Here is a 21751-nt window from a genome sequence, read left to right on the forward strand (position 1 = left end):
GACAGGAGAAGACTTCTGGGTGGATGGATATATGTCCACTATCTTGATTAGGATGATGGCTTCCTGGGTGTGCACCTATGTCAAAACTTACCAAATTGTACTTTTTAAAAATTAAAAAAAAATTGTATTTTTTTTTTTTGGCCGCACTGCGCAGCTTGCAGGATCTCAGTTCCGTGACCAGGGATTGAACCCGGGCCCTCGGCAGTGAGAGCGCCGAGGCCAACCACCGGACCGCCAGGGAATTCCCAAATTGTACATTTTAAATATGTGTAGTTTATTGAATGTCAGTTATAGCTTTAGTAATGCCGTTAAAAAAGAAATGGAGGCACTCCCCCCCAGTATAACATAAGGGACTGTGGTAAGAGTGGCTGGGCAATTTGGAGGCCCCCAGCGGGTGTGGCCTTGACACCCCTGAGAGCTGAATGGCAAGAAATGAGCCAGGAGAGGGTCTGGGGGAATAGTGTTGTGGACGGTGGGAACAGCCAGTGCGAAGCTTTTACGGGAGGAGTGAATAGGAAGGCTGCTGTGGCCAGAGTGAGCGAGGGGGGCGCCCGCTCAGCGCTGTGTGGGAGGGCAGACCCGGCCCAGTAGCCTCTGGATGTGCTTCCTGCCCAGGCTCTGGAGTGGCCCTGTGTGCCCCTGCTCCTGCACCAGGACACCAGAGGCTCAGAACTCAGGATCTCTGAGCGTACAGGGAAGTGGCGCAGGTCGTCTGGGGTCAGAGCAGCCAGGTTTTCCTCAGGGCTGGGGCAGTGACTAGCTACTGTCTGACCTCAGGCGAGTCTTGAGCCTCTGGGCCCCGGGTCCCCCCTCTGGAGCACAGCAGGGGTACAGGCTTTGTCTCGTGGCTGGAGTGGAGGATGTCGCTTTGGGAAACTGGGCAAAGGAGCCCTCAGAGAAGCAAAGCACAGGTGTGTCGCTGACCCCTGACCCTCCCTGTCATTGGGGGAGGGGACGTAGAGAAGCAAATGCCAAGGAGCTGCCCCAAAGGCTTCTGGGAGTGGGCTGAATGGGGACCCCCTTGTGATGAAGAGAGGGTGGTGGTACGGCCGTAGGTGGGGCATGGAGCGAGCGGTCCCCAGTTGGGGAGGTTAGCAATCTTGTGTCCCAGAGGCCCCAGAGCAGCGCATATCTGGTCCGTGGAGAGACTGGCCTGTTGGCCTCAGGCAAGGAGTGCTGGAGGGAACTGGACCGGCTGATGGCCGAAGGTGACCGAGCCCTCAGCTCCATGAGCTGCAGGTGAAGCCTGCCTAGCACGGGACAAGGAGGTTCCCCGCTTTGAAGTCCTGTGGGTCCAGCAGACACAGAGGCCCCAGGGTAGGAAGAAAGGCTTTCGCTGTATCCAGGTTTTGTTCCGGGTCGGAGTCAGTCTGAGGTCAAGGCCAGGGGCGTGGTACTGGTGGATGAGGCTGAGCCTGGCACCTAGAATGGGCAGGGACTGGGGCTCAGGGGGGTCGAAGTAGATGCAAAAACTCTGTCCGCACCAGGGGTCACTGGGGTTGAGCGTTGGCACATAGGGAACAGTCACCAGGAGTCGAAAAGCAAAGTCAATAACCAGGACGTTTATTCAGATAAAGCCCTTCGTGGCCTTTGGCCTCCACTGGGAGTCTCCAACTACAGTGAGGGGAAACGGAGCGGAGGCTCAGAGCTGAGGCACGCGTCTCCCTGGTTCTCCTGAGTGACTCCAAAAGGAGATTTCTCAGCTGCTGCTTCCGTGTGTGTGTGTGTGTGTGTGTGTGTGTGTGTGTGTGTGTGTGTGTGTGTGTGTGTGTGTGTGTGTTTCTTGCTGCCACTCAGGGGACAAGCCCATTGTTGCCAGGGTGAAGATCTAAGGCTGAGTACTGAGCGCAGGGGCAGAGGAGTGGCCCAGAGAAGGACAGAAATCTCGTCTGTGAGGTGGGGGGCCGGGGAGCGGCTGGAGAGACAGGCAGGCTGAAGCCTGGGGCGGGGGGTGGGGGGAGCAGCAGAGAGTGCAAGGAAGCCAGGGAAAATACGAGAAGGCAGAGAGGGAAAGAGAGCAAGAGAGACTCAGAGAGGACGGGAGAGAGGGACACACACACACACACACACACACACACACACACACACACACAGACACACCAAGAGAGACACCAAGAGAGCCACACCAAGAGAGCTGAGAGAGAGACAGTGACCCAGGAGAGAGAGAGATCAGAGACACCAAGAAGGCCTGCAGAGGTGGAAAGCTCCGAGGGGCAGGCACCCAGAGAAACCCAGAGAAGAGATCAAGAAAGAGACACATCCACCCAGAGAGAGGAGAGAGACAGGTTCTGGGATAAAGACAGAGTGAGAGCAAAGAGTAATTGTGCTCGAGGCCCAGAGGGAGGCACAGACACGGCAGAGAGCCTGAGACAGAGAAACCCCAGGACCCAGAGGGACGGAGATCAGTGGAAAGGGACCTGGGTCAGGGATGGGCATCAAGCAGGGAGGAACACGGGGAGAGTCTGAGAGGAGATACATTTCCTAGAGAGAGAGAGACAGAAGGCCGAGAGGGAAGGATGGAGGTGGGCCATGCAGATACAAGGAAGAGGGAGAAGATGCTGAAGCCTCTCGGGGTTCCGATAGCCTCACATCACCGTGAGATGGGGATCACGCATTATAGAAGAGCCAGGATCTAGGACGTGCAAGCACCTGCTGTCTACCCAGCGCTGGACCAGGAGCCCCAGCTCACTCATCTGACTGTCAGTTTCCCGCTGTGTTTTTTCACAAAGCTGAATTCCCACAGGATGGAGGTCGTGTCTCACACGGCATACAGCAGCTGCTCAGGAAGCCCTCCGTTGTAGAATGAATGTTAAATGAACAAGCAGAAAACTGCACGCTTGGGGAACTGAGCCAGGAGACATAGGCACTCAAGGTGGGCTACAGGCTGACCCTGCCGACCCCGCTCCGAAGCTGGGACAAAATGACATCGGGGTAGGCAGCAGCATAGCTGGAACTGGGGCATAGCTCCACGTGCTCTGGTGGTGGTGGTAATGATGGTACCATCATCTTCCTGTGCTGTTGTGCACATCTGTGCTCCCGCCGTGTGCTAGTTGTGCTTGTACACACTTTACCTTCATTGTCTCATTATCTGATTGAATCCTCACAGCAATTCTAGGACGTGGGCATTACTGTGATGTCCTTTTATAGATGAGGAAATGGAGGCTCATAAAACATAAGTTACTGTCCAAGGTCGGATAGCTAGCAGATGGTGGATCCAGGATTAAAAAGAGTCGATGTAACGCCAGAACGGAGCTCTTAACCCCCTGGTGACCCTGCTTCCCCAAGAATAGTACTACCTGATACTTGTTTACAGCATTCTGGCTTGTGTAGCCTTTTCAAGTTTACTATGTCAGTCGTCCTCATGAAAGTTTGCTAGAAAGAGTTGTGGAACCAGAGCTGTTATTCCCACGGAAGCAATAAGAAAAGAGGAGCAGCTGAGGGACATCTGTAAAGGTACAGGCTCCCATGTAGCAGCTCAGGACTGGAACCCAGTCAGGGCTCTGCCCAGAGCATGATGCTGCCTAGAGGTGTAAACCATGCCCAGATGGAACACACCGGGTTCAGGAAATTGTCTGGTGGGGTGTGGTGCTTGGGCAGCCAATACAGGATGTCCAGGACAGGCAGGCCATCAGGAGGGCAGGATTTTAGGACTCTTGAAATAGTATATCTGGGTTTAAATCCTGGCTCTAGCCAGTGACCTTCGGCAAGTTACTGAACTATTCCATGCTTCAGTCTCCTTGTCTATAAAATGGCGATAATAATAATTGTACTTTTTTAGAATTGTTATGAGAATTAAATAAATTTGTGTTTGTAAAACACTTCTAACGACCTCAGTGCATACTAAGGATTTGGTAAGTGGTGTTAAGTAGATCACATAAAATAATCAAATAAGGCAGGAGGAGGTGTCCCAGCCAGAAATGGGGTCTGGATGACTGAGCTTGAGTGGTTCAGAACTCTGGACAGATCCCCAAGCTTTAGATTCACCATATTGGTTCCATGGGTTCTGTGAAGTTCTTTGGCAGTGAAATGGGTCTTATCTCTTTGTTCTCGGTTACGATGAGCTTAAGAATTCTCCTCACGACCCTTTAATGTCTGCTCTATGAGAAAAGGCACAAAGGTCTTCACCAGGAAGGCCTGTCTCTTTAAAGAGAGAGAGGGGGCATTCCTGTGGGTTTGTTCTTGAGGAAATGTCCCTTTCAGGGATGAGGGACTGCACCAGATATGTGTAATTGATGTGTGGGACCCAGGGGCTTGTGTTCAGTGTGTTAGGGAATATGACCTCACCAATTCCTCTGAGCTCAGACTGGGAAAGGGCAAGGATAGAGACAGGGTTGAGGGGAGGACTAAAGGGAGAATGGAAGCATTAAGAGGTTCATAACGTTGAGATGTGGGTTAAGGGTTCCATATAGCTTAAGGCTTGCTTAAAGGCAGAAGTGTGCTGCTCTCTCAGTTACTCCAGAGCCGCTCCTACACCACTCAAATCCTGATCTGCTCAAACAAGGATGGCAACTCACTCTTCATGTGAAGAAGTAACCTTAATGTCTCCCATCTGTAAGCACCCCCTGTGCACCAAGGTCTTTATATTCATTATCTCTCCTTTAATCCTTACAACAACGCTATGATTAGACATTGCCAGTCCCATTTTACTGATAGGAAAACTGAGGCTCAGAGAAGCCAAGTAACTCACCCAAAGAAAAACTGCTACCTAGTGGTAAGGCTTTACTTTTTCTTCCCAAACACGCTGCCTTTCAAGAAATACCACTCTGAGTGCTAGGAGTGGAGCCTTCTGTGAGTTTTCAGCCTCTTTCATGACTGTTCCCTTGTTACTTTTTTTTGCTGTAACATGTGGAGACCCAGTAGGGTATAACAGCAATGCCTTCTTGCAATGAAAAATTCCTGGATGTCTTATACCTGTCTGTAACTATAGACACCTTCAATAGTTGACATCTTCCTCAACTCAAAGGAAGAAATAAATACTCCCTGAGACATAGGCTCCTGTTAGGGCTACCTCTACACAGCCCTGCCGACTCATGCCCATCTTTACTTCTTTCCACAGAGGAGGTGGCCGAAGGGAAGAACGCCCTCCTCATTGGGATGAGCCAGTGGAATTCAAATGACCTGGTGGAGCAGATCGAGACCATGGGGAAACTGGAGGAGCATCAAGGTAAGGTTCTGCTTCTCTCCTGGCTGGGTGTGTACATGTGTGTGTTGCGGACAGTGCGCAGTTTGAAATGACGGCAATTTGGGGCTAGAACCTGGGTTTTCTACGAAGAGTCATCTATCTGTCTGGGAACTTCGCCTACAACCCCTGAATTCTGTGACCTGCAGGAATCCTCGTGGGGACTTCTGCAGGGTTTTCTGTGGCAGAAAAACTCTAGGATACTTCAACAGAGCTTCCTGTGTTCATTGGATGACCACCCAGGAGCACGGGTAATTAAGGGCAGGCGGCAGGGTCCAAGCTCCTTGGAATCTGCTAGTTAATGTAGGGTAGCAACTGGAAAGCCTTTGGGAATGGGCAGGGGAGAGGGGCAGCAGTTGGGGTTGTAACTTCCTTTGGTCGAATTGTTGAAGAAGGTTATGGCTAGGGATTCGTCCAGAGGCTTTTTAAGGAGGGGAGTTTTGACCAGGAGCTTAATCAGCAGACAAAGCAGGCATATTCTTTTAGGCATCCATCCTTCTGTCCATCTGACCATTTCATGTTATGAACAGAATGTTCGTTGAGCATCTACTATGTATAAGTGCTTGGTAGGAGGGACCAAAGGTGATTTAGCTAAGGCTTCTGCCTTGTGATGTGTCACAGAGTGTAAGTCAAAACATAAAGGGGTCAACCCTTAAACTGAGAGTTGTTGGGCCCAGAGGGGAGAGGCAGGAATTTTAGAAGGAGGCAAGAGAGGGGGTCTCAAGGAAGCATTCTTGACGATGAACCTATGGACCCAGGCTTCACAAGGCAAGTGGAGGATGGAACCAAGGAGCTTATAAAACGTGAGATGGCATATGGGGAACCTGAGGCTCAGAGAGGGGCTGTAGTTGACTAAGATCACACAGGAGGAGAAGCAGAGCTGGGGCTAGAACCCTATCCAGGATCCAGGGTGCCTCTGCTTCTGTTAGCTTTTTCTGTCCCTCGTCCCCACCCAATATATCGCTCCTCCTACTTCCCCTCCTTCCCATCTCCTCTTTTCCTTCCTCTCTTGGCCCCATCTTTCCTGTCATGGTCTGGGCCAGGCTACCTATCAGGAGATGCTCAGTGAGACAGTCCTGGCCTAGCCCAAGAGAATGACCATTTTGGTGTTGACCATCTTGGCAGTAGCTGTCTCAGCCCAGCATCTGTTCCTTTTCTTACCCTCCCCCATCCCGGCCTCCTTGGTTCAGAGCCCGCCCCATACCGGCTTGCCCATCCTGAGAAATGGACAGGCCTGGGATGACTGCTCCATTTTACAATCGAAGCACCCAAGGCTCAGAGGAGCTGCATCTTGCCCAAGGTCCTCCAAGTTGGGGGCAGCATCACACTTAGACCTTCAGTCTCCTGATTCCCAGACCAGGGCTTTGCTTCCCAAATTGGACCAAGGCTCAGCACCGTTCTGAGCCCCGGCAGAGTCAAGTCCGAGCAACCCAGAGTCTTAACGGCAAGGCCCTCCTGGGCCACTGTCACATTCACAGAACGAGTGGGCTCTGAGTCTGGTGCCCAAGACCAGTCCAGAGGAAATTTCCCAGTCTTCCCTGCTACTCATTTGCAGATGGACCCTTTGTCTACTCTTTCCTTCACCCCAGGAACCCAGAGGGGGCCCAGAAGGGGTCATGGACTCCAAGTGCTTCCCTGGGACAATGCTTGGAGTGATGAAAAGACAAACCGAGACTTGTACTCACCACCCATCTGGCCATCCCCTCCCATCCCAACCCGCGCTTGTCTGCCAAGGAATGTGTGACTCAGACACAGTGTGAGCTAAGGAGGAGGTGAGTGAGAAGCAGTGTGAGCTGGGAGGGCAGGGGAGGAGGAGGCAGATGGAGGTCGATGGGCAAGGCTGAAACCGTAGCTTTGGAATCTAAGAGGTCTGGGTTTGAAACTTGGCCCTGCCACCCCATGGCTTTGTGGCCAGGAAAGTCACATCGCCTCTCAGAGCCTCAGTTTCTTCATCTGCAGAATGGGGCTAGCACACAAATTGCACACATTAAATGAGCTGATACTTGCAAAGTGCCTTCAGTGCCTGGTCATTATAACGTGGGAAGGGGGAAAGAAGAGTGAAAGATCTTTCACAAACGCAGTTCTAACAAATGCATCATGGAGCTCATGAGAGGTTAGATTAGGGGCAGTGGCTTGCCTGAGTCCAAGAATTGATGCTGTTTCCTCCCAGTATGAAATGGGGAGCAAGAGGGAGAGAGAGAGAAGGAGGGGTGAGGAAGAGGAAACCAGCCGTGTGTCTGGCTCCTTCTGAGTCCCATTCCCCTGTGGATTCATGATGTGAATTCCCACAACATGGCAGAACACACACGCCAATTTCATTCATTCCAGCAGCCACTTCTGGAGCCGAGACGTGGGCTCAACCCAGGATGGTGGGGAAATAAAGACAAGCAGGCTGGCCTTGTTACCTCTGTAGGAGCTCACAGCAGACAGGAAGAGGATCATGGCCACGGCTACAGTGCAATAAGACAGGCTGAGTCAGGGGCCTGAGGAGAGAGCCTCTGGGGACTCTTTTGGGGAAAGGAAGTTCTAAAAACACTTTCTGGAAAAGGCTGCAATCAAAATTGGTGTTCTAGATCGAGCTCTACCCCTGCCTCCTTCCACATTCCTGCCCTTAAACGCAGGGTTCACTGCAGAGACAGCCCCCGTCATGGTTCAGGCCCTGGCCAATCACAGCTACCCCTGGTGATGACCCCCAAGTTCATCTCTAGCCAAGACCTACCCCCTGGGCTCCAGACTCATATTCTAAGGAGGCTCCTACTTGCCTCTACCTGGACATCTCAAAACCACTTAATGCTCTGCAAGTTCCAAATGGAGCTGAGCTTCTTCCTTCTGAACCTTAATTATGTTCTATGGCCCATCTTGAATCTCAGTCATTTGGAGCCTGTGTTGCCTAGGTACGTTCAGGCTGCTCTGGTATCTCCAGTTCTTGAGGGCGTGAATTCTGGTATGTGTGTGTGCATGTGTGTGTACCTGCGCACATGCTACCTGTACCTCATGGGTTTTGTTTCTTCTTTTTTTTTTTTTTTTTGCGGTACGTGGGCCTCTCACTGTTGTGGCCTCTCCCGTTGCGGAGCACAGGCTCCGGACGCGCAGGCTCAGCGGCCATGGCTCATGGGCCCAGCTGCTCTGCGGCATGTGGGATCCTCCCAGACCGGAGCATGAACCCGTGTCCCCTGCATCGGCAGGTGGACTCCCAACCACTGCGCCACCAGGGAAGCCCGTTTCTTCATTTTTTATTGTGAACTCATCTTGGTCAACACCCCACCCTTTTCTTTTCTATGGGAATCTTGTGTCCCCCAGGTCTTGAAAACGTCCTTCTAGTGATTGGTCTTGTGTCTCTGCTGGGCCTGAGTGTTTCACTAATCGTGGACATTTTATATGCTAAATTTACAGCTTTGCGGTTCCATTCTCCTTGAGTGGTGTAAATTTAGACCCCACACCCATAGGTGGCAAGGGCTTAGGGTTTTAATTACGCATGTGTGAATGGTTTTTTGGCTGCTTCCCCGGAAGACTTTTTTTTTTTTTTTTTCGGTATGCGGGCCTCTCACTGTTGTGGCCTCTCCCATTGCGGAGCACACGCTCCGGACACGCAGGTTCGGTGGCCATGGCTCACAGGCCCAGCTGCGCCGCGGCATGTGGGATCTTCCCGGACTGGGGCACGAACCCGTGTCCCCTGCATCGGCAGGTGGACTCTCAACCACTGCGCCACCAGGGAAGTCCTTTTTTTTTTTTTAATGTTTCTTTATGGGTGGAGCAGCCCTTCACGGATCCCTACTACACAGGAGGCGCTGCTCTAGCTCCTCACCTTCCACAGGCTGAGGCCAAGTCTGTGGAGTTAACAGCAATACTGTTCTCAGCCTCTAGCCCTGGAGCCTTTATCCATCTGAGTCTTCCAGGGCTCTTCTCTACATTAGCTTCTGCTTTTGTGTCTGGATTGTAGTTCCCTCTTTGTTTCTGGCACTTGTATATTATCCATTCTTTATTTTGAGCTCAGTTACATATTTACTTTTTTTTTTGGATATTTATTGCCCAGTATTTTTTTTTTTAATGTTTACTTATTTATTTGGTTGCACCAGGTCTTAGTTGTGGCGGGCGGGCTCCTTAATTGTGGCATGCGGACTCTTAGTTGCGGCGTGCACGTGGGATCTAGTTCCCTGACCAGGGATTGAACCCGGGCCCCCTGCATTGGGAGCGCGGAGTCTTACTCACTGCGCCACCAGGGAAGTCCCTATTGCCCAGTATTTTCATGGAAAGGGATCCTTTGGCATCAGCTCAGTCCACCTTATTATTATTTTTACAATTGCTTGTCTTGTTATTTTTATTTAGTGTTTTAAAAAATTTGGTAAAGTATATAAAACTTACCATTTTAGCCATTTTCAAGCGTACAGCTTAGTGGCATTAATATATTCACACTGTTGTGCAATCATCACCACCAGGATGAAGAAGCTCCAGAACTTTTTCATCCTCTCAAACTGAAACTCTGTCCCCATTAAACAATAACTCCCCATTCCCCCCTCTCCCCAGCCCCTGGGAACTGCCGTTCTACATTCTGTTCCTATGAATTTGACCACTCTAGGTGCCTCATATAAGTAGAATCAAGCAGAATTTGTCTTTTTATGTCTGGCTTGTTTCACTTAGCATGTCTTCAAGGGTCATTCATGTTGTTACATGTGACAGGATTTTCTTCCTTTTTGAGACTGAATAATATTCCATCGCATGTATCTACCATGTGTTGTTTATCCATTCATCTATTGATGGACACGTTTTCACCTTTTAGCTATTGTGAATAATGGTGCTATGAACATTGGTGTACAAATAACCGTATTATTTCCTGAATACATTCTTCCTCTGTTTTTTTGGCCACGGCTTGTGGCGTATGGGATCTTAGTTCCCTGACCAGGGATTGAACCCGTGCCTTCGGCAGTGAAAGCGCAGAGTCCTAACCACTGGACCGCCAGGGAATTCCCACTTGAATATATTCTTGTTGTAAATAAACAAACAATACAAATAAACCATCAATACAAATAAACCAGTCTTCCTTATCTACTTCTTCAACTGCAGACCTCACTTCAAAGTATATCAACGTGGAGGGTATCTCTCTAGAGATAGATATTAGATGTCATTGTTGCAATTTAACTTATTTTTTCCATTTCATAGTAGATCTAGGAGAGCTTTTCCTGTGAGTATTTATAGAGTTGACTCATTATTTTTACCTGTACTATAGTATTCTCTATAATAGATGTACCATAATTTATCTAACCACTGTGTAGTGATAAACATTGGAATTTTTCATCATTAAAACAATGATACATGGGTTAAGAGTATAAGCATTGAAACCTGTAATAGATACTGCTAAACAGTTTTCCAAAAAGATTGTGCAAATTTATATCCACACCAGCTGTGGATTAGGTGAGCCATTTCCCCACAGTGTCACCAGACTTGATATCATCAACTTGACGGATGAAGACATTTTCTTGTTTTGCTTTGTCCTTACTTGACTGCTAGTGAGAGCAATCATCTTTCCATAATGTGTTGCCCAACTCCATTTTCTTTTTCTCTGAGTTTCTTAATCATGCTTTTTGTTCATCTTCTACTGAATTGTCTTTTTCTTCTTGGTTTTTAGGAGCTCTTTCCCTGTATTTTGGTTATAAATTATTTGTCTGCTGTGTATTTGAAATCTTTGTGTCTTGAATTCCTGCCACTTGGCTGAATTTTCTTATTTTCTAATAGTTTGTCAGTTAATCTCTTGGGTTTATTTCGGTAGAGTGTCACATTGTTTACAAATCTCAACAGTTATATCCTTGCCAATATTTACCCAGCTTACTTATTTTTCTTATTAAATTGCATTGCACAGGATCTCCAGATAGATGCTGAGTGGTAAGAGTGATCCAGGCTTTCTTATTTGATCTTGACTGTAATGCTGTAATCCCCTCCCTCTTCTCCTCCCACCCTTCCCCCTCCCCTTTCCTCCTCCCCCTCCTCAGTTAAGTGTATTGAGGTATGATTTACATTAGGTAACATTCACCCTGGTTTTTTTTTTTTGGCCGTGCCTTGGCCTGGCCTGCGGGATCTCAGTTCCCAGACCAGGGATTGAACCCACGCCCCCTGCAGTGGAAGCGTGGAGTCTTAACCAGTGGACTGCCAGGGAAGTGCCAGCGTTCACCTTTGTAGTGTATTTTTTTTTTTTTTTTGCTGTACGCAGGCCCCTCACTGTTGTAGCCTCTTCCGCTGCGGAGCACAGGCTCCGGACGCGCAGGCTCAGCGGCCATGGCTCATGGGCCCAGCCGCTCCGTGGCACGTGGGATCTTCCCGGACCGGGGCACGAACCCGTGTCCCCTGCATCGGCAGGCGGACTCTCAACCACTGCGCCACCAGGGAAGCCCTTAGTGTATAGTTTTCACCGCTGCTTCTTAAATTCCATGACTTCCTCTTGGATTTACTTCCTCTGTTAATTAGAATGTCTCCTCAAGTAATTCTTTCAGGTAGGGACTGTCAGGTAGGGATAGTCATTTTCGAAGCCCTTGCATTTCTCAGCATGTGTTCATTTTGCCTTTACACCTTTTGGAATAATCGTATTCCAAACTATCTCTGAAGACATTCCTCATGGCCTTCTCGCATTTGGTGTTGTTGGTGAGAAGTCTGAGGCAAATGTGTGGGTAATCTGTTCTTCCCTCTTGTTGAAGCTTTCAGTTTTTAAAAGCTTTATTCTTTGCATTCTGAAGTCGCAGCCAAGTTTGCAGATGAGGTTTTGTTGTTTGCTGTGTCTGAACCTAGTGTCCTCTTTTTTTTTATTACTGTGACATTTTCTTTTGATTATTTCTTCAAGTATTTCTTTCACTATGTTTTCTCCTTCCATAACTTAGACAGTTGCTGGAACCATGTCTCAGCTTGCCCTGCCTATTCTTATTTCTTGGTTCTTGCTGGGTTCTGGAAGTAGTCCTTTGTTCCAACTCATCAACAGCTCCCCAACTTCTCTCTTCTTTGGCTGTTTCCGTTCTTCTGATCAACTCTTCTTTTTTTTTTTTTTAACAATCATCTTTTCATTTTCATGTGCTCTGGTTGGTTCTTTTTCATAACAATCTGATACGGATTCACAGATGTCATGGACTCATTCCATGCTTTTTAGAGTCTATGTCTCCTTGTTCTTTTAAGTTTCAGTTTTCTGGTCTGTCAGAAGTGGATGGGAATAGACCACACACACTTCAGATTGGATTAATTACCCAAAGACCCATAAGTGAGATTATAACATGGAGCAGGATCGAGCTTGGTTCTAATTGTCTAAGGAAACACACAGCTGTCATTAACGTTGTCCAAGTAAAGCAGGTCTTGCCAAATTCTTTTTTAAATTGAGACATAATTCACATATCATAAAATTCGCCCTTTTTTTTTTTTTTTTTTTGCGGTATGCGGGCCTCTCATTGTCATGGCCTCTCCCATTGCGGAGCACAGGCTCTGGACGCGCAGTCTCAGCGGCCATGGCTCACGGGCCCAGCCGCGCCGCGGCATGTGGGATCTTCCCGGACCGGGGCACGAACCCGTGTCCCCTGCATCGGCATGCGGACTCTCAACCACTGCGCCACCAGGGAAGCCCCTAAAATTCACCCTTTTAAAGTGTACAGTTTTATGGTTTTAATATATTTTTGAAGTTGTGCAATTATCACTATTATCTAGCTGTAAAACATTTTTGTCACTCCCCCCAAAAACACCCCATACCCATGAGCAGCCAATCCCCATTTTCCTATCCCCAAGCCCCTGGAATTTCATATACATGAAGTCAAACAATGTGGTCTTTTGTGGCTGCTGTCTTTGTCTAGCATAATGTTTCTGAGATTCATCCATGTTGTAGCATGAATCAGTACTTCATTCCACTTTGTGTCTGAATAATATTCTATAGTATGGATATATCACATCTTGGTTATCCATTCGTCAGTCAATGGACATTTGGGTTGTTTCCGCTTTTTGACTACTATAAATAATGCTGTCAAAAATATCTGTGTACAAGTTTTTGTGTGGACGTATTTTCTCTTGGGTGTATATATCTGTGAGTGGAATTGATGTATCGTATGGTAACTGTTTAACTTTTGGAAGAACTGACAAACTCTTTTCCAAAGTGGCTGCACCACTTTACATTCCTACCAGCACTTTATAAGGGTTCAAATTTCTCTACATTCTTGCCAACACCTGTTATTGTCTGTCTTTTTGGTTTTAGCCATCCTAGAGGGTGTGAAGTGGTATATAATTGTGGTTTTGATTTGCATCTCCCTAATGACTAATTATGTTGAGCTTCTTTTCATGTGCTTATTGGTCATTGTTCATCTTCTTTGAAGAAATGTCTATTCAGATCTTTTGCCCTTTTAAAAGTTGGGTTGTCTTGGGAATTCCCTGCAGGTTCAGTGGTTAGGATTCCAAGCTTCCACTGCGGGGGCCATGGGTTCGATCGCTGGTCAGGGAACTAAGATCTCACACGCTGTGCAGCACAGCCAAAAAAAAATTGGGTTGTCTTTTTATTGCTGAGTTGTAAGGGTTCTGTATATATTCTGTATGCTAGACCCTTATCAGTTGTATAATTTACAAATATTTCTCCCATTCTGCAGATTGTCCTTTCACTTCCTTGATCATGTCCTTTGGAGCACAAATTTTAAAAAATTTTACAAAGTCCAATTTATCTATTTTTAATTTTATTGTGTGTGCTTTTGGTGCCATATCTAAAACACCATTGCCTAATGCAAGGTCATGAAGGTTTACCCCTATGTTTTCTCTTAAGAGTTTTATAGTTTTAGCTTTTATATTTAGGTCTTGGATCCACTTCGGGTTAATTTTTGTATATGCTGTGAGGTAGGGATTCAAGTTCATTCTTTTGCATGTGGGTAACCAGTGGTACTAGTACCATTTATTGAAAAAAAATTATTCTTTCCTCCATTGAATTATCTTGGTACGCTTGTCAAAAATCAATTAATCATAAACATATGGGTTTATTTCTGGACATTCAATTCTATTCCACTTATATATATGTCTATCTTTGTGCCAGTACCACAGAGTCTTTATTACGGTACACTTGTAGTAAGTTTGAAATCAGGAAGTGGGAGTCCACCAACTTTTTTTTTGCACGTTCTTTTCTTGCAAGTTTGGCTCTTCTGTGTTCCTTGCATTTCCACATGGATTTTAGAATCAGCTCATCAGTTTCTGCAAAAAATCCAGCTGGGATTTTTTTTTTTTTTTTTTTTTTTTTTTTGCGGTACGTGGACCTCTCACTGTTGTGGCCTCTCCCGTTGTGGAGCACAGGCTCCGGACACGCAGGCTCAGTGGCCATGGCTCACGGGTCCAGCCACTCCGTGGCATGTGGGATCTTCCCGGACCGGGGCACAAACCTGTGTCCCCTGCATCGGCAGGCGGACTCTCAACCACTGCGCCACCAGGGAAGCCCCCAGCTGGGATTTTGATAGGGATTGTTGTTGAATCTTCCAGATCAGTTTTGGAAGTATTGCTAGCTTAACATTATTAGTTTTCTAACGCATGAACATGCAATGTCTTTCCATTTATTTAGGTCTTCTTTAATTTCTTTTAATGACATTTTATAGTTTTCAGTGTACAAGTCTTACACTTGTTTTGTTAAATTCATTCCTAAGCATTTTATTCTTTTTGATGCTATTGTAACCAAAATTGTTTTCTTAATTTCATTTATAGATTGTTTATTGCAAGTGTGTAGAAATACAATTTATTTTTGTAAATTGATGTTGTATACCTCAACTTCGCTGAACTCGTTTATTGGTTTTATTTTGGGGGGATTCCTTAGGATTTTCTATATATACAATCTCCAAATAGAGGTAGTCCAATCTGTGCAAACTGGATGCCTTTTATTTCCTTTCATTGTCTGATTTTCCTGGCTAGACTCTCCAGTATAATATTGAATAGAAATGATGAGAACCAACATCTTGTCTTGTTCCTGATCTTAGGGGAAAACTTTTCAGTCTTTCACCATTAAATATGATGTTAGCTGTGAGGTTTTTCTGTTGTAGTCCTTTCTGTGGTTGAAGAGATTCCCTCCAGTTTCTTGAGAGCTTTTATGAAAGGATGTTAGATTTTGCCAAATGCTTCTTCTGCATCTATTGAGATGATCATGTGGTTTTGGTCCTTTATTGTATTAATATAGCATATTACACTGATGGATTTTCATATATTGAACAATCTTTCATTCCTGGGATAAATTCCACTTAGATCTTGCCATATCACTAATCCTTTATGCTCAGGATTTACATATCTCTTCCAGAATAAGCTGTGCTAATAGTCTATGAGCTGTCACTTAAGAGACTCTACAATCAGGGCCCTTCTTGTTTCTGAAACAAACTTAGTGTCATCAAGGCCACATTCTCATAGAGACAAAGGGAACAGTCAGTGCCTAGGTGTCCCTGATCAACTTCTCTGCCTCGAGCTTTCCAGAGAGCTGTTTCTTCCTGCCACTCACCCTCTGACTCTAGTTTATACCCTTATTTCTAGATATGTGATTCTTAAAGAGTGGTCCCTGGACCAACACAATTAGCCTCACTTGGAAACCATCAGAAATACGAATTGTGTGGGACTTCCCTGGTGGCGCAGTGGTTAAGAATCCTCCTGCCAATGCAGGGGACAGGGGTTCGAGCCCTCGTCCAGGAAGATCCCACATGCCACGGAGCAACTAAGCCCATGAGCCACAACTACTGAGCCCGTGTGCCACAACTACTGAAGCCCGCACCTAGAGCCTGTGTTCTGCAACAAGAGAAGCCACCGCAGTGAGAAGCCTGCACACTGCAATGAAGAGTAGCCCCTGCTCACCGCAACTAGAGAAAGCCCGCACGCAGCAACAAAGACCCAACGCAGCCAAAAATAAATAAATAAATAATTAGAAATATGAATTGTGGACTTACTGAATCAGAAATCAGTACGGCTCAGAATCTGTGTTTTAACTAGCCCTTTGGGAGATTCTGGTGCTTGCTAAATTTGAGAGCCATTCATGATTATGATGCTAAGTTGGTTGAAGGAACCCGCAGATCCGTTTTCCTGTACTCTCCTTCAGGCATTGAGTTTGGTATCTTTCTTTCACATTGTTGGTTTTCCTCTTATATTTAGTAATATTGGGATACATACTGCACTTTGTGTTTGCAGTTAGCCTCTCTCTGAGTGATGTGATACGTCTATTTACTGCAAGCTGCTGTCATCTTATTATTGGGGAGGGTAGGAAATGCTGCAGGGTGACTTGAGCCATTAGCTTCTGCTTTGCCCCTCTTGGGTATTTTCAGCCCCGCAGGGTGTCCTGTCCCTCAAACTCAGCCCTTCTCACACCTGGGGACAGATGCCTCTGCTTGGTACAAGCAGGAGTTGGTGGGCAGGGTGAATGGGGAGCCCAGTCACCTGGCTTCTCTACCATGGAAGCCCGGACAGTTGCAAAACCTTCCTTTGTTCCTGTGTTCTCCACCTATGACCCTGACATTCCCTCTGAGCTGCCCCTACCTTTGGCTCCAGACCTTTCTTTACAGGGTTGAGGTTATGGTTTCCTCTCTCCTGGCCTGGTTTTATGGGCATTTGACCTTAGCAGTCACACGAGTCTCCATGCATAGCAGAGTCTCACGCTCGAGTTTATGCTCTGCTGTTACCATCTTGAAATTCTTAGTCATTTTGAACAAGGGGCCCCACAAACTATGTAGCCAGTCCTACCCCCTCCATCAGATCTCTCTGCCTTCTGCCTTTTGAGGGTACCTCAGAATTTCTAATCTGCCAGGATATCCCTTCCTGTTTTACAATGCTACTGAAGATTACTTCATACAAAATAGTTAATGCCATTTTCTAGGGGTATGGGACAGAAGAAAAAGGCTGGATCTCGTTGCCAGTTGGCCAACTTTATCCAATCCTACTGTGATGGTTCTAAAATATAAATCCAGTAATATCATTCTGCTATGGAGTTGGCAACTAGGTGTTTGTTGGCTGCAGAAGGAAGTATAGGGACTTCCCTGGTGGCACAGTGGTTAAGAATCCGCCTGCCAATGCAGGGGACACGGGTTCGAGTCCTGGTCCGGGAAGATCCCACATGCCATGGAGCAACTAAGCCCGTGTGCCACAACTACTGAGCCCACGTGCCACAACTACTGAAGCCCACGCGCCTAGAGCCTGTGCTCCAGAACAAGAGAAGCCACTGCAATGAGAAGCCTGCGCACCGGAACGAAGAGTAGCCTCCGCTCACCGCAACTAGAGAAAGCCCGCCAGCAGCAACAAAGACCCAAAACAGCCCAAAAAAGTAAATAAATAAATGAATAAAAATTAAAAAAAAAAAAAATAAGGAAGTATAAACCCCCCGGCCTGGCATGTGAGGCCATCCTGGTTCTAGCCTTCCTTCTAACAATTATAATTGTCTAGGGTTAGTACGTTCCCCATCCCTGCAGGAGTCAAGCAGCCCTGGAACGACTACACAGGGGCTGTCAGAGGTCATTGCTAAATCTGGCGATCTCCAGGTTATCTCTACTCTGATATTCATGACTTCTAGGCTATACCTCCCCCTTCCGTTCACGCTGTGTCCCAGCCAAATGCCCAGGGGCTGCTTGCTGACTCTCAAGCCCACTTGAGCTCTGCCTGCTTCCCGCACCCCCCCCCGCCCCCCCGCCTTTCCCCTGATTTCCTCTCCATCTCTCGTAATCCTGTGCACTTCCCCAGGGGGCCTCCCCACTGGCCCAGCCTCTCCCAGAGCACCTCCCTCTTGCTCGGCACTGCTTACGTGGGCTGCCCCTGCAGTGCTGACCCGTCTGTTTACAGCTGTGCCTTTCTGGGTGGTGATGCTTTGCCTCCTTTTCTGAACCGGAAGCAGTGAGGTGCTCATCACGCATTCGTGCCCTCCCTCCCTCCCTCCCTCCCTTATGCATTCAGGACACACGTACTGGTACTTACTCTGTGTCGGACCCTGTGCCGGTCAATGCTGGGGACACATTGATGACTCAGAAACGGACTCAGAATTGACCGGCTCCCAGACTTGGGGGTGGGGCCGCTCCAGGCCAGTGAGCTAATTACTCTAACAAGAGTGGGAACAAGGTCCAGAGGGACCAGAGAAGGACCCGGAGCTGGAGCTGAGATGTGAGGCATGAAGGAGGCCTTTCGGGGCTCTGGACAGACCCGTGAGGGTGCAGCAGGCAGAGGGAACAGCAGGTGCAAAGGTCCGGAGGGAGGTGTGAGAAGGCAGGGAAATTTGGGTAGCTACTCAGAGTTCGTCTTAACTGGAGTTGGGAGGCTAGGCATCGGGCTGGGGGGGTGACCGGAGGGGTGGGGGGATCTCGGAGAAGAGATAGGAGTGGGGAAGCTGAAGGGAAGGCCTTGAACATCAGGGGTGCCCCCGGGGACCCACAGAACAGTTTAAGCGGGAGGGACAAGCTGCATTTTAGAGAGATCCTTCTGGAAGCCGATGCAGAAGATAATAGGAGGGACCAGGGAATGAGTGTAGAGGGGGTTGTGATGGGCCGGGTGAGAGGTGATGAGGGTGAATCTTGACCTTGCAACTCAGCAGAGGCTCAGCGTGTGGGGAGCACCCTGAGCAGGGGGGAGTATGCGGGTCTTTCCTTCTCAGCCCCACTGCGTGGGCTGAGTTACCAGGCTGGCCAGAGCCTGGCAGATCACAGGGCTTCAGTTGCCCCCATTCCTGCTCCACGGGGCCTGCTCAGACCCTTTCTGGCGTGTCAGGAGGAGAAATCCCGATTCCTTCTTCCCCGAGGCCCCGTCTGCCTGAATTGCTCCCTCAGCAGCCACCCAGTCCTCCTGTTTCAGGTGTTTGGTGAAAGTGTTTCTGTTCTTGGCCACACACTTTGCTTCTCTTGCTCTCGGGGAGCTCACCGTTTGTTGGAACGGGATTGGAAAGAGGAAATATAAAATCACTCAGGAAACCATGGGCGGGATATGGAAGCATCTTCTTGGAGGAAATGATGGGGCTCAGATGCGCGGGGGTGTGAGGTTGGGACAGGCGGGATCAGTGGGCGACGGAGGCCCTGCCCTTCCTGTGTAGCCTGTCGTGTTTGCGGGAGCTGCTGGCAGCTTCTGCATTTGCAGAAAGCTTCAGCTGAGGCGAGCCTGTTGGGCCCAGGGGCCCTGGAGAGCGTAGGCCAAGTGGGGTCTCATTTAGACAGTGGCTGAAGCAGCGGCACGTCTGGTTAATCACCCGCGTCCGGGGAGCCTGCTAATCAGGAAGCCGGCTTCACCGCGGACTCCTCTACGCTCGCCTGCTGGTGGCTGTGAGGGACGGCGGGGCTGGATCCTTTCCCCGGCAGCCCTTACAAACAACCCCTTCTCCATTCCCCCTGCTCCCCACTCCTCGGCCCCTGACCCCCCACCCCCACCCCCACCCCCACTTCAGGAAGCACCTCCCACACTGCCTGAGCCATCCCAGGAAGCCCCTGCTCTAGAAAGCCCCTCCCCCGATAGGGGGCAGAGGTCATGGGAAGCGCCCCCAGGAGATGTGAGGGTGTTGAAAGGGACCAGACATAAACTTGGGTAAGTGACGTCATCCTTCTGAGCCTCAGCTTCCTCTTCTGTGAAGGCACCCTTCTCCGCACAGGTGTGACATCTTAGTGATCTAACAGGTGGGAGAGCACTGGGCAGACCCCAAGCTCTGCAGCCCAGCGGCAGCCTTTCTGGTTTCCACACCTGAGCCTGCACTGCTGGGGCCGGCTCTGGCCTCCCCAGCATTCTTCCTTCTACCCACGTGACACCGGTGTGAATCCTGCGTTCCAGCTTCTCAGTGACATTCTCTCCTGGCTTCTTTTCGCCTCTGCACCCCTGCTTCCCCCCTACCCCCAGCTTTAATGACCCAGCTCCACTCCCCCAGCAGGCATTATTGCCCACTGAAATCCTGCCTGGGCTACAAATCCTATTTCCTTTCTGGTAATGAAGTATTGCTTGGTAGCAGCATCTTGTAAACCGTCTAGGTGAGTCGCTCCTAGGGCCTGGCCTGAGAACAGGGAGGTGATGGGCTAGACCCGGCCCATCGCCTCCCCTTCCCCCAGGGTCTGGCTCAGAGCAGGTACTAGAGAAACACCAGAGGTGTATGTGCTGTAGTCAGGGCTGTGACCAGTGCTCTGAAAGGCCTGGGTCTTGGGGTTTCATGATCTCAATTCTGAATGATTTTGTCTTCAGCTCTGTGTTTTGTAAGTGCCGCTCGATGGGACAGTGGAGCATGTGCTGGGACTGGGAGCTTGGTTCACGCGTCGGGCCGCCTCCCACCCCCTCCCTGCCTCCCAGGATGGGCTCTTGGCCTCCCTCTCTCCTGCCCTCTGCCACCCAGCTTCCTCCTCCCTGCACCTGCCCAGAGACAACTACTGTCCTCCCCCAAGCAGGGGCCTGGGTGCCGGGACGGTTGGGGTCAGAGGCATGGAGCCCAGTGTCAGTACAGAGCAGCCGTCCCCACCCTGGGCTGGCAGAGCTGCGATGCCTTCGGTGGGTGACTCAGAGAGGGCAGGCCTCTCACCCGCCCCATCCAGGGACCTAGAGTGTTTTGATGCGGAGGCTGCGGTACCCTTGGGGGTCACCTGCCTGCCCGGAGGGGTCGGGGCAGCGGGCAGTGGGAAGCTTTCCTGGTCTCGGTCACGGCACGGTGCCAGGGTCCAGCGGCTGGCGGGAGGGGGACTCTGGTAGCTGATGGCCCATGTGCCTGGGCGCCCCCGGGCACCTGTGAATGTCTACACTCACTCCTCAGGTATCCCTGTGCACAAGGGAGCACACATTAAGTAGCAAATAAAAAACACCAGGACAGGTCAGGAAAGGACAAAGGGAAAACTGTATTTTAGTACCTTTAACAGCTTTTTTTCTTTTTTCTTTTGTTTTTGGCTGGGCCTCATGGCTTGTGGGATCTTAGTTCCCGACTCGAGATTAAACCTGTGCCCTTGGCAGTGAAAACGCGGGTCCTACCTACTGGACCGCCAGGGAGTCCCCAGGGTTTTTTTGTTTTGTTTTGTTTTTTGCTTTTTGAATGAGGGCCTTTTCATTTTGCACTAGGCCCTGCTCATTATGTAGTTGGTTTGGGGCACAGTAGAAATGGCGGGAGACTCGGGTTTGGAAGAGCTAGTGAACCCCTCCGCCTCTCCAAGCTGCAGTTGTCTTATCTGCCCCGGGCCCCGCTCCCCTACACCTGCCTTTCCTTGGTTCCACGTGCTGCGGACGGGGTCTCGCTGGCTGCTTGCAATGTCCTGCTCGGTGCTCTCCCTGTCAAAGCTATGTTTGCCCCGAGGCTCTCAAGTCGTGGCTCTGTCGTACCTTCCCCAGGGTCGCTCGGTCAGAGCGAGTCTCTCCCTCCTCCTCCCTCATCTCACCTTGACTTTTTCATCTCCGCGTCCCCCACGGTCCCTGGCACAGTGCTTGGCAGATAGAGAAATAGAAGGGGTTTTATAAGTGAGTGTCTTCATCTCGATGTGTGTCATCTGTCCTGCTGGATGGCGGGAGCTGACTTTCCCCCTGGACTCAGCTGGTGCTCAGACAGGACGCTCGTGTTTGGTCCTGACCTATGCATCTGACATCTGATGTGGGATCTCCCTTGCTCTGTCCGCATCAGTGCTGCTCTGGCACCCGGGAAAG

General features: G+C 49.2%; 1 protein-coding gene across 1 annotated transcript in view; it reads left to right on the forward strand.

Moving 5' to 3' along the window:
* PITPNM3 (PITPNM family member 3) overlaps positions 1–21751 on the forward strand; it is a gene marked incomplete at both ends in the record, with an annotated part of 71658 nt that overhangs the window by 7264 nt on the left and 42643 nt on the right. The window contains one exon of the mRNA XM_082861624.1: positions 5057–5164. Within this exon, the coding sequence (XP_082717750.1) occupies positions 5057–5164 (108 nt within the window). The remainder of the gene's footprint in view (positions 1–5056; positions 5165–21751) is intronic.

This window comes from Leucopleurus acutus (assembly GCF_964270905.1).
Source record: "Leucopleurus acutus genome assembly, chromosome: 19".
In the NCBI taxonomy this organism is placed as follows: domain Eukaryota; kingdom Metazoa; phylum Chordata; class Mammalia; order Artiodactyla; family Delphinidae; genus Leucopleurus; species Leucopleurus acutus.